This window comes from Chrysochloris asiatica, unplaced genomic scaffold (genome assembly GCF_000296735.1).
Source record: "Chrysochloris asiatica unplaced genomic scaffold, ChrAsi1.0 scaffold00047, whole genome shotgun sequence".
NCBI lineage: Eukaryota > Metazoa > Chordata > Mammalia > Afrosoricida > Chrysochloridae > Chrysochloris > Chrysochloris asiatica.
The window spans coordinates 2168890-2188499 of record NW_006408565.1 but is presented as its reverse complement, the minus strand read 5'-3'; the positions used below and the strand labels follow the sequence as shown (position 1 = coordinate 2188499).

The 19610-nt window shown below is 42.5% G+C and overlaps 1 protein-coding gene across 1 annotated transcript in view; it reads right to left on the bottom strand.

The window, feature by feature from the left end:
- Positions 1–1749: 1749 nt before the first annotated feature.
- YARS (tyrosyl-tRNA synthetase) overlaps positions 1750–19610 on the bottom strand; it is a 32559-nt gene continuing 14698 nt past the window's right edge. The window contains exons 6-13 of the mRNA XM_006862147.1: positions 16347–16439; positions 14447–14582; positions 13551–13636; positions 7311–7446; positions 6052–6149; positions 4867–5060; positions 4155–4296; positions 1750–2566 (exon numbers count right to left, since the gene is read on the bottom strand). Of these exons, the coding sequence (XP_006862209.1) occupies positions 2456–2566; positions 4155–4296; positions 4867–5060; positions 6052–6149; positions 7311–7446; positions 13551–13636; positions 14447–14582; positions 16347–16439 (996 nt within the window). The 3' untranslated portion in view covers positions 1750–2455. The remainder of the gene's footprint in view (positions 2567–4154; positions 4297–4866; positions 5061–6051; positions 6150–7310; positions 7447–13550; positions 13637–14446; positions 14583–16346; positions 16440–19610) is intronic.

Genomic DNA, 19610 nt, shown 5'->3' with positions numbered 1-19610 from the left:
GACTGACAGGGCCCAAATGGATAGGGATAGGAAGGGCCAGCTGGGAGGTGCACACAGTGGGAGAACAGAGTAGGCCGTAATCTCAGTGGGTACTTGACAATGCCAAGCATTTGCTCCTTTTTTCACATGGATCAAGGTAGGGTAGGTAAGTGGGCACAACTCCTAGAGGCAGGAGCCCATGGACTGTGTTGGGGCAGTGCCCCTTTCAGCTCAGCAGGAATTACCGAGGCAGTGGATAGTGGGGAGGGTGTGGTGGGAGAGTGCTCTTTTGGAATGTAGGCCTAGACCTGGCTCCATGGACTTCATCCTCTGATCTTTCTCCTCACTCTTGGTGCATATCCTTTCTGCTGGGAGTGACAAGGATGTGAAAGCCACAGGTGCATTTTATTCCAGACTCTTCCCTAATCCGTGGTGAGGGCAACCCAGTGTTCTTTGGGAGTGGACTAAATGTTTGGTCCCTAGACATCAGCCTCTGCTACTGATTTCTTGCCAGTGATTTGAATGACCTTCCTGTTTTTAGTCTGTACCATCTCTAGGTAAGCTGGCTTCCACGTTCCTGTGGCTACCACAGTAGCTCCAGTGCCTCGCTCATAGCATCTTGGCTGCCACATAGGGCCACCCCTTTTGGAGACCCTTTCCTCCATAGTGGATTGAGTTGGCAAGGTACCTAGCTTTGGGCTTCTTCCTCTCCTCTGCTAAAGAGAGATGAACTCCCCTCCAAACAAGAGTTGGGTACACTGTATGAGAGCCCAGTTTCTCACTGCTGTCTCCTCCCTGTAGCTACAAACCAATGTTTTTCCCTTGCCATCTGGGCAGTGGAGAGCTGTTCGGGGACATGTTGCACCTGCCCAGTGAGCTGGGAAAAGAGGACAATCAATCAGTAAGCACTGTTGTGCACAGAGCTCCTGATCCAGCCCCAGCCCCAGGCAGCAGCCTAGGAGCTGAGGAGGTGGGGGAGGGACTTCATTCTAGTTCAACCCGGGCTGAGAATTTGCCTTTCTAGGGATCATCCACGTTTTATCAAGATTCCACTGGTAAGAATCTGGAGATCTTATAAACATGTAGATTCTGATTCAGTGTTTATGGGCTGGAAAGGCAAATTCTACACAAGGGTTGCCCCCCAATAAACTGGTTCAAAACCCTTGTATGTCTCTTCTCACAATGTTACTTGAGCTACTAATCCAGAGTTAGGATGTTCTGAAACTTGTCTCTGCTCTGGGGAGGTGGGGGTGACAGGACAAAGGAGGATCTGAAATAGAACACTTCTCTGCCCTCGGGTGAATGGATGAGCTTGTCCTAGCACAGTGGAGAGACCCAAAAGCCTCTGATTTTTAATTTCTATAAAAATGTTAGAAATATATATATATATATTTCTTTAAATTTTTTGAGTTTTTGATATGTCTGTCCAAATATTCTAGTCCCTCTGCCCTGGAACCTGAGTGAGACACAGTGAAAACGCTTTGGATGTGTTTCATTTAAAGGTGTTAATTAAATAATTAAAACTTAGCTGTGGTTACTGCTTCTTGATAGGGGAGGGACAGGTCTGTGGTCTGGGTCTACACTAAGAAGGGAGGATGTTCTGCCTGGGGAACCTAAAGTGGGACTTTTCTGTTTGTACTGCCAAAAGGGAAAATCAAGTGTCTGTCTTCTATTCTATCCCCTCCACCCCGGAGATCCTGAAATATAGTAAGCAGCCCCAGGCTAGTGAGGGTCCCAGCAACTCCCAGACAAGGCTTAGCCAGCCAGACACCCTTGTTTAGACATTTTATTTGTTCAGTGATGGTTAACAATTCTGAGGATTATGGAGAAGTTCTCCACCTTCTGGAGAACCACAGGCCCCATCCTATCCACCTCTATGCTAACAACACAGCTGGTTCAGGGAGTGTCTCAACCTAATAAGATCAAAGGAAATTCCAGGAGCTCTGAGGCAGGCCCTGCCCCTCAGTGTCAAGCCTCAGGGGTGGCAAGCACCAGGGAAAGATGCCAAGCACTTGGTAGACCACTAGGTTCTTTGCTTTCCTTTCCCTTTCCAAACCCACAATTTCCTGCTGGGGAGAAGCTGTCAGCCTAGTCCAGGCTCCAGATTCCAGCCAGAGGCCCAGCTGCTGGACTAATTCCCGGAAAACTTGGAAACCAATGTTTTTCCAATTTGAAGGGCTGTGTGGCATACACTTTTTCTGTGAGTTATATGGAAACCTGATTGCTCAAAATCAGCTGCCCAGGGAAGAAGGTAGAGCTGGACTCCCTGCTGCCATTCTACTCTGTTAACACACAGGCTGCCAGATAGGAAGATCCCAGATTCTGGGCAGGGTGAGTTGCTCCTTAGGAGCTGTGCGCCTCAGGAGTCCCCAACCTGCTGCATCAGTGTCTTGGGAGCTAGATGGTGAATGGAGCAAACTGAGGAGATAGCAGATGAGTTGGGATGATGGAATGGGTGAGGCAGCTGCCAGGCTGGCTAGCTAATGTTCCCCCCCTTCAGCGATTTACAGGAGACCAGCCCCAGCTTGGTCATGAAGTTGGTTTGCTTCCACTGTGCGATGCACTCCTCAGAAATTTTAAAGTCAGCCTGGACAGAAGAGACCAAAAAAAGTGATTAAAGCAATGGCAGTGGGACTGCAAGAAAACAGGGACCCTCTTCTACCATAGGCAGTGCAAACTGGGTCTGCTTTCCTGAGGATGGCTTGCCAAAAGCCTGAGTGCTTATTTCTTCTAACTTGGGTAAGTTCATTTTAGGGATTCCATTGAAAAAAATAATCATGGGCACGTGCAAAGGCCTGTGTACAAGGACATCCATCATTGTATTCCAATAGTGAAAAACAGCTTCCTCAACATATAAGTAGGTTTTCGTTAAATTATGACAATTTAGCTATTTTCTTTGTTTTCCCTCTATGTCTTAGACATTTTATACAATGAAAATTTATAGTCAGAAAAGATCAGCTTGGTAAAAGCAGGAAAGAATCAAGTGGGCAAAGCTCTTTGCTGTGTGTAGTTACGATGGGAGAGAAAATGCCCCCAGAAGCATTTTAACTGAGGAAATAACATATTTAACTACAAGTCATACGTGTAGTGTTAGTTCTACAAGGAGACGCGGTTTTTTTTGCCACTTAATTCACTAACTTAGCAATTATTGTTGCTAAGTGCTGTCGAGTCGGTTTTGACCCATAGTGACCCCGTACAGGGTTTCCAAGGAGTGGCTGGTGAGCTTGAACTTCTGACCTTGCAGTTCAAACAAGTACAGTGCATTAACCCACAGCGTCACACCAGGACTCCAACTTAGTAATAGTGCCTGATACGTATTAAGAACCTATTGCTGTCGAGTGGATTCCAACTCATAGTGAGTGATGCAGCATGTATTAAAAAGTATTAACTGCTTCATAGGGTTTTTTTGATTGTAGTTTTTTATGAGCAGCTCACCAGACCTTTTTCCGTGTAGCCAATGGGTGGGTCTGAACTGCCAACTCTTAAGTTGTGGTTGTTACTGTTAAATGCTGTTGAGTCGATTCCGACTCATAGCAACTCTATATAGGGTTTTCCAAGGAGTGACTGCTGGGTTTGAACTGCCAACCTTGCAGTTAGCAGTCCAGTTCTTAGCCTACAGTTTGGGTGGTTGTTGTTAAGTGACAAGTACTGTTGGAGTTGGCTCTGACTCAGCGACCCTGTACAGGGATTTTGAGGAGCAGCTGGTAGGTTTGAACCACCAACCTTGTTTGTAGTCCACTGCTGATCCTATAGCACCACACCAAGACTCCAACCTTTGCATTAGTGGCTGAGAATAAGTCATTTTATGCCACCTAGAGGTGAGAGATACATGCACCCCCCTCAATATTTGTTGAATGAGGAATTCTATCCTGGTGTGGCATTGTAGGATAATGCACTGGACCACAAGGTCGGTTTGAACCGCAAGGTCAGTGGTTCCGATTTAAGCTGTATAGGGTTCCCAAGGAGTGGCTGGTGAGCTTGAACCACTGACCTTGCAGTCCAGCGCATTAACTGCAGACTGACAATCAAGTGAGGAATAACTGAAGCTTCAGATAGCTTGTCAGTGTTTAGTAGCTACAAGGTCCTTCCAGTACCATCCTCCTCAGGCACCTCTCATTTAGAAAGGTCAATGAAAAACGAAGTCTCAGCTGTGGACTCAATAACAAGCTGCTTACCTGCAACTTCTCAAAGACTTTCTTCTTAGGCTTGAGCTCTTCATCTGGTTGTCCCTTTTCATAGCCCTTCACAAACACTCGCTCTCCAGGAGCAGAGTCTGCAGGAGGGTCCAGAGGTTCAACCTTGCGACTTATTCCTTCTCTGGGAAGACACACAGGGCAAGGAAAAGCTGAGGCTATGGATTGCTTCCAGCCACTGTGGAGATCAAGGCAACCTAAGCCTTTCCAGAGGGGTCCTAATGGGATCTGAAGTATCCTCAGTACCAGAGCCCCAGGAGGTCTTCAATGCTTTACTACTTCAGATACTTCCAGGGCTGGATGATCTAGCAACATGTGGGAATCCTATTATTAGGAGATACTCTAAAAGATGGCCACTAATAGGAGAGGAAGTGAGGCCTATCAGAGCAAGGACTTTACAGCTAATCAGAACTGGTTTGAATCTCAGCTTCACCTCTTAGTAGTATAGTAGTAAAACTTGGGCATACACAAACTGCTTTGAGTCTGTTTCAATAATGCCTGTAGGTAAGGTGCTTCATATTCAGTATGTGGATAATAAATAACCCTTCCTATATTATCTTTTAGCATTCATTAATGAAGAGGAGAGTGTTCCCATGGTTTCTAACTGGCAGTGTAGAAGGGCACCATGTGGGACCACTTCCCCATTCTCCTGAGCCACCCCGAGTCCTGTACCTCACCCGAGGTCCTCACTCACATAGAAGCACACAGAAGCATGCCTTGGGACTCGACTCCTCTCATCTTCTGGGCTTTCAGATTACACAGCACCACCACCAGCCTGTCCTGTAATTCCTCCTTGGGTACAAACTGCACCAGGCCGCTCACCACAGTCCGTGGTTCAGCTTCCCCCACGTCGATCTTCTCCACGTACAAGCTGTCTGCATCTGGGTGCTGCCGGCAGAAGGTGTCAGGTCCAGAGAGGAGCAGAATGGGACAGAGCAGGGGGCCTGGTCAACCCTTGGGCTCCAGAAGGGAGCAGTCACTTCACTTTCTACAGAGGGACCTTCTAGAGCAAACTCTCTTCCAGGTCCCCAGAAAGCAGTGAGGAGAATGGGTCTTTATCTTACTCTTAACTAAAGGGCAGATTTGAGTAAAATGAGCCTAATTGCTATGTAAGAAATAGAACCTTTAGGAGATGAAATAGCCTGGCCTGTTTGAGTGGCTACCATTACGCCCACGAGCTGCACAGATGAGGCCCTGGTGAAGAACCACTAGCCTCACCACGGGGAGGTTGAGCAGCAGCAGCCATCTCAAGGTAGTTTTGGTAGTTGGGTCTTTATTGTCGTTGAGTGCCGTCGAGTCAGTTCTGACTCATAGTGACCCTGTATAGGGCCAAGGAGCAGCTGCTGGGTTTGAACAGCTGACTTTGTGGTTAGCTGTCCAGGGCTTATCCTACAGTGACACACCAGGACTCCTAGGTTTTTACAGTGAAAACTAAATCCATGGTGGGAGGTACAAAAGCCCAGAATGATGGTTCTAGGCCACTGGTTGCATAATTGTCTCTGGGAAGAAGGATGTGTCCTCCCTGCACTCAGTATGTGTGTGGTGGTGGGGTGTGCCACTGATCCAAGAAAAGATAGGCCAGTAGCAAGTCCAGGCATGCTGGCGGACACCAGCTGAGATCCACCAGGCCAGATTTAAAGGGCAAACTCCCTGTGACTAATATCCACCCCCCACTCTGAGTTCCTGGCAGGGTTTAGTTGTGAGGTCCAGGGGCAGCAAATTAGAGAGAGAGCTGAGACCTGGAATTCGACACCTAGGTTCTGACTTGAAATATGACCTCTGGGAAGTTAAGTCCCCTCTCCAGGCCAGGTTTCCTCCAGATGGAAACAGACAAACCTGACCCTCACTGCCTCCCAAGCACATGGTGAGAAATGAGTACCTTCTCCACACTAATGATTTTCCCCACGCGGATATCCAGCCGGGATGGGATGATCTCTTCTGGTTCTGAATTCTTGGCAGGGCCTTTGGCAATTGGCTCTGGAAATGAGAAGAACCCTAAGAGTCAGAACCCTCCTTCCCTGTGCAGGCTGCAGATCCCAGCAAATCAAGATGCTGGGATTGGACAGGATTCAGCGCAGAACTGCTAGTATCTATCCACTGAGTTACGTTTCTTTAAAACAGAGGCAGCAACCTTTCAGAAATGACACGTTCGATTTTCATCTGTTCTCTTTCTTAGGCATTGGCCAGAAGGTGGGAAAAGGAGGGTAAGAGTAACTTTGCAGCTTTTAAGTGTTTCCACTCATGCATTTCACATGTATTTACTGTCTTTTCTGGGAGGGTCACATAAAGCTATTAATGTTAATATTTCAGCATCATGGATAAGTGGATGGCCAACTAAGAGCCAGTCAAAGCAAATGTAAGGGAACTGGGAGGATCTAAAGATAAGCTTCCCTGAGAAGCTGTGCAGGCTCTGTCTGCCTCAGCAGTTGTACAGATTATCAATCTCATGGGCTAACTCAATGGGTCTCCTCAACGAAGAGGCAGGTTTTGTGAAGCGACTAAAGGACCAAGGTTCATGCTTCCGTCCTTCAAACCTGGAACTGCACCCCACTCGAGGGATCAACTTCCAGCCAAACAATAGGCCTATAAAGTGAATAACACAAGGCCAAAAGGGCAATGTGTACCCAGTAACAAACCCAAAAGGCAGGAAGGGACAGGAATGAAAGACAAATGGAAAGAGAGAACTCAGAAAGGGAGTGGAAGAATGAAGTTACATTGAAGGGAACTGTATATACAAAATGTGTATGTGGGGACTTCAAAAAAATTTGTGGGAAAATTCCATTTTTCTATGAACTTTATGAACTTCCCTCACAAACTACTGAATGGAAAATTAACATACTCTGTAAATTTTCAATAAACACCACACTAAAAAACAAAGGAACCAAGTCCATGCCTCATGCTAGCATCTATCAACGGTGTTGACCCAACAGGATGTAGTCATTTCAAATCAGTGACCAAGCCAAAATCAAGATGACTCAAATTCCATTCCAGGAGTTAATGGGGTATGGCATTCCTGTATTTCAGACCCCCTGGGTTCTTGGGACCGCAATTTAAGACAGACCTTTTTCTGAAGCCCAAGACAGGCTCTCTCCTGTTTCACCCCCCACCATGGCCCTTCCTCTCCCCAGCTGGCCTTACTCTGCTTTGAGGGGTCTGGATAGGCAGCACTGGTGAGTTTCTTCAGTGCAGGGGTATTAAACTTTTCCCGGATGGGATCCAGCAACTTGTTCAAGGCGACTTCAACAGAATTCTTTAGGTCCCCGGGGTGGACAACCTGCAGAGGTATACAAGGGCTGGTTAAGATGAGGCACTCAAACAGGGCACAGGACAGCTGAATCTACTGAGAATAACGTTCACAGAGGATACAAAGTATTTTCCCAGCAGAGTCTTATTTGATCCTCACAGTAAATCAGGCAGAACAGAGAAGGGGAAATAGGTTCAGAAAAGTTAACTGACTTGTCCAAGAGCCAAGTATTTTGACTCACAATGCTATACTAATTTGAGGGTTTCTAGAGGCTGACTGACTAGTTCTCAGTGGAGTAAGAGGTTTGTGATTGGCTGCTAACCTAAAGGTGGTAGTTCAAACCCATTCAATGGAGTAAGGCATGAAAGCCCAAGTGATCTGCTTCCATAAAAGATTACAGGCAAGAAAACCCTATGGGGACACCATGAGTTTGAATCAACTTGATGGCAACAAGTTTTTATTTGTTTTGTTTTAGAGGCTAAGTATATTTAGTTTAATTCTAGTCCTTCCGTTTATGCTTAGAGTAGTAGCACAAACCAAGCATTATTTATAAGCAGAGAAACATTCACACAGGCAACCAAAGGAATAAAGACAATCTGGGGGAGAGGTGAATGCTACATAAGAACAAGAGCTTTGGAGAGACCTTAAACTAGGCACTGACCACCTCTAAGTTTTGGTTTCTTCACGTGTTGTTAAGTGCCACTGAGTCAATTCTGACTCACTATGACCCTATATGGGGTTTCCGAGGAGCAGCTGGAGAGTTTGAACTGCCAAGTTAATGGTTTGCGGTCCATTGTGGATCCTACAGTGCCACACCAGGAGTCCAAATGTATGGTGGTGGTTATGTGTTATCAAATCAGTTCTGACTTATAGCAACCCAGTATAAGGTTTCCAAGGCTGTCAATCTTTATGAGAGCAGAAGATTTCATCTTTCTCCTGCATAGCGACTGGTATTGAACTACTAACCTTGTGGTTAGCAGTCCTGTGGTTAGCCCCTAGTCCACAATGCTATCAGGGCTCCCTTTTTAATTTATAGAATGGGGATCATACTATATGTCTCAAAGGGTAGAAGACAGGTAAAACTACTGACAGCAGCCCGAGTACGTGGTAACCGGTTGCCATTGAGTCAATCCCAACTCATGGTGACCCCATGTATTAGAGCAGAATGGCTCCAGCGGGCTTTCTTGGCGACAGTCTTTACTGAAGCAGTTTTTCTTCCATGGCACACTGCTGGGTGGATTCCGATGGCCAACCCTTAGATTTGAATTGGAGTATAAACTGTTTGTGCCACCTAGAAGTTCCATAATTCAATTTCTCTTGTCCTGTAACACTTTCATATCCCCAGTCTGTCCTGCAAGGATCTTGTAGATATTTGGAGGGGATATCACTTAGATATGAATTACTATAATACAACAATGTATACATATTTGTTTCTGTTACTATTTATTTCCTTGGGAATATGTCATTTTTAACAACAGAAAAGTGGTAGCCTGATGCTGTCCAATACAGTAGGCTCTAGCCTTATGTGGCTATTTAAATGTGAATTAATTAAAATTCAGTTCCTCAGCTGAACTAGCAACACTGCAAATGCTCAATAGTTAACATGTGGCATGCCCACCCTAACAGAAAAGGCTACTGGATAACTCTGTTCCAGACCTTTCTTCAGAGGTATTTCACCTACTGCTTCTCATTATTCCCACAAAGGATTGTTTATGGGATTAAGGAATGGAGTTTGTGTTCTGTGGCTTGCCTCAGACTGCAGACAGAATGGTTTCAGAAGAAAAGCTGTGGAACATAAAAAATTTGAGCCTTAAGGGTCCTCAACCCTCATGTAACATTGCCTCCAAGTGGTCCTCTAGCCCCTGCCTGAACACCTCTAGTGATGAGGAATGTAAGGTCAAGTGAGGCAGTCTAGTCCATTGCCAAATGAGAGCAATCACTAGAAAGTACTTCATTATGTTGGATCTAGACATGCCTCCCTGTGGTTTCCACCCACACTGCTGGTTTAGAAGAAACCTGACCCCTTTTCTGTGAGAGCCCTTCATATATTTGAGGATGATCAAACACATATTTGCTTCCCAGTTCAATATCCTTTGTTCTTTCAATTGCACCTTTTATAACTTTTGAGCCTATTCCCTATCATGGCATCCCTCTTACTCCCAATAAGTTCGACATATTACAAAAAAAAGAACAAAGATCAAGCCCACTGCTGTCAAGTAAATTCTGACCCATAGTGACCCTGTAGGACACAGGAGAACTGCTCAGTAGGGATTCTGAGACTGTTAAGTCTTTATGGAAGGAGATGGCCTCATCTTTCTCCTGCAGCATGGCTGGTGGATTCAAACCACAAATTTCTTTTGGCTGGCAGCCAAGTGCTTAACCACTGTGCCACCAGAGATCCTTTGTAAAGATTATAATCAAGGAAACCCAATGGAACAGTTCTATTCTGTAACAGGTGGGGTTGCCATGAGTTATCATCAACTCAGCAGCAATATATTTAATAATAATAGTTATGAAACTACAAAACACTCCTACAAGAAATGAAGAGATTTATAAAAATCAAAGAATATACCATGCTCATGGATAGGAAGACTTAACAATGTGAAAATGTCAATACTATCCAAAGCAATCTACAGATATAATGCCAGCCCAACCCAGATTCCAACAACATTCTTTAAAGATACAGAAAAAAATATCACGAACTTTATATGGAAGGGAAAGAGACCTCAGATAAGCAAAGCACTGTTTAAGAAGAAGAACAAGTAGTAGGCCTCTCACTCCCTGATTTCAAAATTTACTACACGGCCTACAGTGGTCAAAAGTCTGGTCCTGACACAATGAAAGATACATAGATCAACGGAACAGAATTGTGAACCCAGAAGTAAATCCATCCACATACAGTCAACTGATCTTTGACAAAGAGCCAAAATATATTAAATGGGGAAGAGATAGTTTCATTAAGAAATGGTGATGGCAAACTGGAAATTGATTTGCAAAAGAATGAAACAAGACCCATATCACACCATTTACAAAAACTAGTTCAGCATGGATTAAAGATGTAAATGTAAATCCCAGAACTATAAAGATCATCAATGAAAAAATGGACAAAACTTAAGGGCTCTGATACATGGCATGTATTAGATACATACACTACTGAACATGGCAAAAACCACACAAACAATAAAGGACAAAATAAGATGACTGGGACATACTAGAAATTAGAAACTTATGTGCATCAAAAGATTTCACCAGAAGAGTAAAAAGGGAGCCTACAGAATGGTAAAAATTTTTTTTTGCAATGACATATCAGACAAGAGGTTAGTCTTTAAAATTTATAGGAAACTACAACACTTCTACAAGAAAAAGACAAATAACCCAATAAAAAAAGGGGCAGACACTTCACCAAAGAATACATTCAGGCAGCCAACAAACATATGACGAAATGTTCATGATCACTAGCCATTAGAGAGATGCAAATCAAAACAACAATGAGATATTATCTCACACCAGCAGTAACAGTGAAGTTCAAAAAAGGAGAGGACGGCAAATGCTGGCCAGGGTGTAAAGAGACTAGGACCCTTCTACATTGCTGGTGGGACTGTAAAATGACTCAACCACTCTGGAAAAAAGTATGGTGCGCTTCCTCAGAAAGTTGGAAATAGAAATACCGTATGATCCATCAATTCCTCTACTTGGTACATATCTACAAGAAATACGAGCTAGAACACAAGTAGATACGTGCACACCTATGTTCATCGCAGCACTGTTCACAATAGCAAAAAGATGGAGACAGCCTAAGTGCCCATCAGTGGAAGAATGGATAAGCAAACTTTGGTATATACATAAAATGGAATACTATGCTACCTTGAAGAATAATGATGAAGCTGCAAAACACCTCATAACATGGATGAACCTTGAGAACATAATGCTGAGTGAAATTAGTCAGATTCAGGCACAAAAGGTCAAATGTTGCATAACACCATTACTATAAAAGCTTAAGAAAAAATTTCCATATTAAAATAATTCTTTGATGGTTACCAAGGGTGGGAGGGAGCAGACAGCAACTCTCACGTTAGGGGATAGACAGACGCATGATAGCTCAGGTAACTGTGTAGGACAATAAAAAGGAGAGGGAGGGCCATGCATAAGAAGGGGAGGGTGATAGATAAATGGGGATGATGGAGAAGACTTAGGGAGGTATGCATGGGCTAAATGGGACAGAGGTAGACTGTCATGTAATCACATCCTTGGAACAACAGGGCTCTGTGATATAGGCATCAAGACATAGTTTGAATGGGTAAAGGAGTGGAAACAATGTTAAAGTGCTTGACTGTTTAGTGGATATTGGTTTCCCCTGCCTACTACTGTAATATAAACATTTAAGTAGTAAAGAAAGGAATATTGGTTAATATGATTATAGAAAGCTTGTAAGTCCACCTTCAGCCTATAACTGATTGGATTAGCTAAAAGGGCACTAGAATGTGCTCAGGGAAATAGACTTTTAAGTCTTTGTGGAGTATGGAATCCTGAGCCCCACCCAGAACCTTTGGGTTCTGAAAACACATGCAGACCAACCTGGAGCAGCTAGAAGAGAAACAGAAGATACTTCTTGAAACAAAGATCAACGGGGTGGTGGAGGGAGAGAAAGCAGACTGTTTGGCTGTGACAAGATCATGCTTGCCTTGCAGCCATCAAGGCAAGAAAAGTCAGACCATCAGGGTAAACCCCCTTTTAAGACTGAAACTCAAAGGGAACACACAGTCTTGCAGACTTGCTGGTGACCACTCTGGTCAACTTGTGAGTGGAAGTGGGGGAAATGCAGCAATGAAGACATGGGTTGAGTTTGGCCATGTTCCACGGACACCCCTATGAACTTGAGATGAGAGAGAGAAAAGGAAGGGCTGACTGGCTTGAAGTTCAGGGAAACGTGTGAACTCCTGAGCCCTAGAGTTAAGAGTGAAGTGGTCTAAAGTTGGGGAGGTGTACGAGAACTCCCAAACTTGTAGAAAGCACCCATTTGACATAGCCTGGATGGCTTGCTAACCAGAATTCAATCAGATGAAGACAAAGTAGTTTGATATAAGGAGCAAATGTAAATTGCTACAACTTGATGAATTGGACCTTTGCTTATGGATGAAGTTGCCCCAAATTCCAACAGAATGGAAAGGATTCTACATATTAAGAATCAAGCTTGCCGCCTCAGTACACTGGGTTGATATGGACGAGCAGCTTAAACTTCAGCTATCAAAACTGGGAGGATATAAAGGCTTGCTTACAAGCTTTCATGAGGGTGCTTAGTGTCAGAATGAAGCAGGTTAAGACAGGAATCCCACTGAATAGTTATCCTCTGGTCCAGATGGGTCTGGTGATGATGGGGATAGGATTTTGATTCAATTGTGAGTAATTATTATTGTGAGGACTAATGGTGATTATCACAACTGTAAATGTAGACGAGGCGTAACTAAAAGAGGGGAGCTGTTAATCTGTCATGTCAAGAACAGAGGAGCCTAGAACCACCAAGAGGGAAGAGCTTGAGAGGAGCGAGAGATCCCAACCAGAAAAGCGGTGACAACAGAGATGGTGGCAGAAGCGATGGCACTGAGAGACAGAGCAGCAGAGGACTACGGGCCCATGGACTGAGAAAGGCAGTGTGCCTGTGGGCACAGGAAGCTGGCTTGCAAAACATGCCCTTTGGACATTTAAATGAATATATATTTTCAATGTGGTATGTAATAGAGGCAAATACTGTTAGCTGATGGTGCATGGAGGGGATTATAATCATTGTAATGATTTGTTGAGTGTAAAACTGATATTATCCCTGTAAACCTTCATTCAATTCACAATAAAAGCTTTAAAAAAAAAAAAAAGTTGTATCTTTTTATTGGAGCCTGATTTGTATCTGTTCCTGAAGTTCTTCATCTTGCTGGATATGGTTCTTCATCTCTGCTTCTCAAGTCCTTTGGAGAGTGATTGGATGTCAATATATTAGATTTATGCCCATTTTAGTCTGTGAACCACCTGAATCCTCATCTAAGCCATTAACAGAATATACAGCCTTGGAGACCATCAGATAAAGCCCTGTGACACATAACTAGAAATAAGTTCCATAGGGATTAATCTTTTCCTGGTATTACCTCACTAGCAAAGTCCTTCTCCAAGTCCAAGTACACAGTGTAGGTTTTGTTTCCACCCCATTTCTCATCTCGAAGGATTACAAATTCTGTAAGAAAAAGGAATATGTGCCAACAAATTCATTCCTAACCCAAATGCATGAATATCTGGAGTTTTTGCCATGTATTTAGAACAGTATTATCTCACATTTTATTGGTCTTAAAATAGATGTGTGGCCATATTGTACACCCAGCTGGCACTGATGCTCCCCAAGGGTAAGAATTACATCTTTTATTTCTTTTGTATTCCTCTAGCTCAACAATGAAGGAGGCATCAAGGTGCAAACAGTTAAGTGCTGAGAGAGAGGCTAACTGAAAAGTTGGCGGTTTGAACCCACCCTGCAGCTCTTCAAGAAAAAGACTTGGCACTTTGCTCCTGTAAAGATTACAGCCAAGAAAACCCTGTCATACAGGGTCACTATGAGTCAAAATCGACTCAATGGCACCTAAGTACAACAGAAAATCCAACATACTTGTGCCAACCTTTATTTTTATCACTCTTGCCCACTTTGATACCCTCCCAAAAACCCAGTTGGGTACAAACCCATAAACAACTAAATGTGATCCCAACTGCAACTGTACATTGTTGTTGTTAAATACTGTCAAGTTGGTTCTGCCCCATAGTGAATGTGTATAGGGTTTCCAAGGAGTAGCTGGTGAGCTTGAACAGCCAATCTTGCAGTTCAAACTGACCTTGTAGTCCACAGCTCATTAACCCACAGTGCCACATCAGGACTCCTAACCATACATTAATATATAAGAAATCAGACCACAGAATCAGGAAGACAAACTGCAAATGTGATTACAGCATTAGTTTTGCTATTCCAGCCTGGTCTCTAAGGAAACAGGGACTGTCTTACCAGATTTGAGGGGAAAGAGGACATGTTTGATGAAGGATAGAACCCCATTGTTCTCCACGTTTCCTGGCTCACAGAAGGCCTTTTTCAGCTTTTTCTTCACATCCTCCTTGCGATCAAGCAGATCAATCTTGGACTCCTAGAAGCCACAAAAAGGAAGAGGACCTCTTGTGGTTGAAAATGAGACTGCTCAACTATCTTATGTATTTAAATATGTTTTTCTACCAGGATTTCAACAACAACAACAACAACCAGGATTTCAACATGAAACAACTTTAACAAAATAACTGATTACAGTAACGAGCCACTGATAGATCATCCATTCAACACATAAAAACTATTTTCTGGTTTTTAAATTTAGGCCTTGTCCACAGCATATAAAATTGTTTCATATTTGTACAGAATAAAGGTCTATCAACACACTTAACAACAACAATTATGCTTTCCACTTGAGACCATATCGTAAGTATTTGAGTGGCTACCTACTCTTCATACCTAGCAGGTTATGAAAAAGAGGAAGACCCTCAATGAGATGGATGCAATAGTAGATTCAGACATAGCAATGATTGTGGGGATTGCACATGACCAGTCTGAGTTTCCTTCTGTTGGACATAGGATAAGGATGCTATGAATCGAAGCACCTAACAAAACCACCTAGTCTTCATGTATGATTTTTATACTGCATTATATCATCAATCATTAGTGGTAACATAATGAACAATTTCCATATTGTTAGATTGCCCCAATTTTTACAAATTATAAATAATGCTATATTGAACATCCTTGCAGAGTTTTTTCTTCCCTCTTAGGAGTCCTGGTGTGGTGTTGTAGATTAATGTGCTGGACTGCAAAGTCAGTTTGAACTGTAAGGTCGACGGTTCAAGCTCACCAGTTGCTCCTTGGAAAACCTATACAGGGTCCCTATGGGTTGGAACCAACTCCACAGCACTTAACAACAACTAGGATTACTTCCTTAAATGATCTAAAACTACTAGGCCCAAAACTGCTTTCTGAAACAGATATAAATGACATCCCACTAACAATGTCAATTGTTCACGGCAATCACCAGCACCAGGCATCATACACTTTAGAGCAATTTTACCTTTTTATTGTAATGTTGTTGTTGTTATTAAATGTTGTGGAGTCGATTCCGACTCATAGCGACCCTGTATGATTTCCAAGGAGTGACTGGGGGGTTTGAACAACTGACCTTGTGGTTAGTAGTCCAGTGCTTATTCTACAGTGCCACATCAAGATTCATTTAGAGTAATGTGTTTGTTGTTAAATGCCACTGAGTCGGTTCCAACTCGTAGCAACCCTGTTTAGGATTTCAAAGGAGTGGCTGGTGGATTTGAATTGCCAACCCTGTGGTTACCAGTTCAGTGCTTGTCTTACAATGCCATACCAGGACTCCACTCCAAAATAAATGAAGCCTATTGTGGCGCTGTAGAATGAGCTATGAGTCGGAACCAACTTCATAGCACGTAACAACAAAGATCAAAACAAACCTGTTTTTTCCCTTAAGAAAGATTTTTTAAATGTTAAAAGATGTTGTATTTATCAATAAGCTGTATTACATCTCTTTAATAAACAAGATGCTAATAGGTAGACTGCAACCATGACCTTCTCATTACTAAAGCTGAATTTTATCACAGTTTTGGTGCATAGAGAAATTACTTTTGCTTGGGCTTTTTATCAGTAGTAGTAAATGGGTTAAAATTATGATTGAATCCCATCAGGATTGGGTCTTTCAATATACTTAAGAACCACTGGATGACTTAAGTTTCCTTATCATTCAAATATTTAAGAATTCTAGTTAGGTAGGTTACTTTACTAATGAGTCCTCATTCTCCCCAGCTCTTGCTCAAGATTTCTAAATTCACGTTCAGAGATGGTAACCTACCTCTTCAGAAGAGCTCATTTTGCTGCCAGTTAATCCTGGGACCATAGGATTCATCAAATGGACTCGTTTTGCATAGCCCAGTGTAGGAAGGTACTGGAGGATCAGAAAGAAACACACATCAGTAGGTATTATTATAAACTCCCCTCAGTGCCCATATCTCATCTAATCTGGCCAACAACTTTTGGATATATTTGATATATTCCTTCCAATCCTTTTTCCAATGAATATACAGGTTTTTTCAACAGTGATCATAATATAAACAGATTTTTTTCCCCTACTATTTTTCTATTACTACTCTATTGGGACTGGACTTACCCTCCTACCATAAACAATTATAAAAGGTGAACGAGATATATTAGTGTTATTGTACTTGTCAAATATTGTACTTTTCACAAACTGAAGGTCTGTGGCAATCCTGCTTTGAGTAAGTCTATCAACCATTTTCCCAAAAGCATGTAATCACTTTGTATCTCTGTGTCCCATTTTGGTAATTGTCACAATATTTCCAACTTTTCATAATGTTATCACTGTATACTTAATAGACTACCATGGAGACTAAACTTTATGGTTTAGTTGCACGGTTGTTGTTGTTGTATGCAGTCATTCAGTTCTGACTCAAAGCAATATTGTATAAGGTTTCTGAGAGCAGCTGGTGGGTTTGAACTGATGACCTTGTTGTTACAAGTTCAGTGCTTACCTAACAGTGTCACACCAGGGCTCTTTATATGTACTAGAAAACCAGAAAATTCATGTGACCTGCTTTATTGTGATTATTTCTTTTATTGAGGTGGTCTGGAACTAAACCTGCAATTTCTCCAAGGTATGCCTATAACAATTTATAGGCATGGGACAGCAATCAATGTAATGCTGCATATCTTGACAGTAGGGAAGCAAAGATAATCCCATATTCACCCTGGATTTCTCCCTGGGGGCATTTTTTGTTTGTTTGTTTTATAAACCAGGTGCTGAGAAAAACAAACAAAGCAGAGAGCAACAGTCTCACTAAACTGAGGAGTGGATTGGAATGTAGGGCTGCCAGGAGGCTGGAACTCAGAAGGAATTATAAAAAGAGAAAGGGGCCATTCAAGAAAAGACTATGTAAAAATTTCCCTTGTCTCCATGAATGACTCCTAAATTCTGCATACATAAGGTAAGATTCTAGGAAGTCCTGCAAAGAACAGACTCCAGAAAGTTAGGGCTCTGAACAGAGATTTCATTCAAGGCAGCACAATTCTGGGGAGAGAGGTTGAAGTTTAGGCCCAATCAAAGTAAAGAGGTGTGAGCACCCTGTGATTTCAGTTTGAAATCCCATAATGGAGATTCCTGGGAATAATGACCATATCTAGGAATAAGGCAAAACGGAAACAGATTTGATCAGTTAGAAATTTAAGTGGTGCCATAGAAAAACCTAGGCAATAACACTGTTCAGAGACTCTGAAACATATCTACAATGTCTTTGATACAATAAAAAAAAGCACTAGCAGATGGAAAAGAGCCGAAAAAAGTGACCAAGAGAAAACACAGTCAATAGAAGCATCTCAGAAACAATGTGGATATTGGAGTCAGCAGAAGAGGAATGCCCAAATAAGTATGAGTGGTATGTTAGAAAGGACAGAGGGAAGACGGACAAAATGGATATGGAAGGAAGAATTGTAAAAGAGAATTGAAATCTATTATTATTATTTTTTAATCCAATAAAAGTTCTAAAATTCACAATATTGAATGGACTTAAAAGAAGACCTAATTAGCAAATAAATGTCAATAGAAAACATCCAAACAGAAGCAGACAGGAACAAATAAATGAAAACAAAACAACAGAATATATAATACACATATGGGAAATAACCAAAAGGTCTAATCCAAGAGAAGATAAAGATAGAAGCAATACTTGAATAATGGATGAGAATTTTCCAAATTTGACAATAACATCAACCCATAGATTCAAGAAGTACAGCAAAACCTATGCGTGATAAACACAAAGAAAACTACATATTATCTTCAAAAAATACTTCAAGTAACTTTTCAGTAGAAACTACTGAAGCCAGAGGCAAGGGAGTGCCTCTTTAAAATGCTAAAAGAAAACAAACTAAAACTAGAATTTTAGAAAGATGTTTTCAGATAAGAAAGCTGAAAACAAAATATACAAGAACAAAATACTACGGGGCTCTTTAGGATAAAGGAAAAATAGCCCCAGATGGAAACACAGAAGCACAGAGCTACAGGAAAAGACTCAAGAATAACAGAAAGTGTAGTAAGCAGGGGTACACATACATGTAAATTGACTTTAAAAAATCATAATACTGTCTTTGGGAATTAGAAGGTATGCTGTGGCTCTGTGGGTTAATAAGTCAGACTACAAAGCCATTTGAACTACGAGGTCGGTGGTTCAAGTTTACCAGTCGCTCCTTGGAAACCCTATACAGGGTCACTATGGGTCAGAACCAACTCAACAGCACTTCACAACAACAACAAAAGTAAAATATACAATAACAAAAGCACAAAAGGCAGAAAGTAGTTAAAAGGAATAAAACTTATAAACTTCCTGCGTTTTGGGGAAGTCTTAAAAAAAAAAAATCTAGCTTAAGTAGAATTAAATAGAAGTGTATGTAGAATTTGGGAGTCCTGGTGTGGCACTGTTGGATATGCACTGGACTGCTAACTGCAAGGCTGGTGGTTCAAACCTGTCGGGGACTGTCCTCGACATAGTTGTGTTGTTCACGAGTGTTTGGTTCACAAGGAGGGGATATCTGGCGGCAGTAGAGATAGCAAAAGAATACACAGAAAGACAGAAGGAGGGAGACAAGGAGGCACCCCGAACCAGGGTGGATGCATCACTGGTGGGCAGACTTGGGACTACAGGCATCGTGGCCTCTGCAGGCAGCAACTCACTACCCTGCAATCTTTACTGCATGCCCTCCAACCCGTAATGCACACCTGGGCCAGCCTGGGCCTCTGTATTATTTAGGGGAGGAGCTTCACACCAAGCTGGGAGGGACTACAACAGGATACAACTAACATCAGTAATTTTCCAGACACTCAGGTAACTTTACATCGTACTTTGCTGGTTCAAATCCCAGGCCCGCAATTTGGTTTCTCAGGCTCAATGAACATATCTATAGCTCCTGAGCTCAGTTGAGAGAAGGTGAAAGGGAAGGACAAAAGGCTTGGGCGGAGTCCTGCTGTTTTGGCTTCCTGAGCCAGGTTTGCAGGAAGATGCCCAGGTGAATGGGCGGCACCTGGAAAAAGATTAGGGAGGATGGTTTT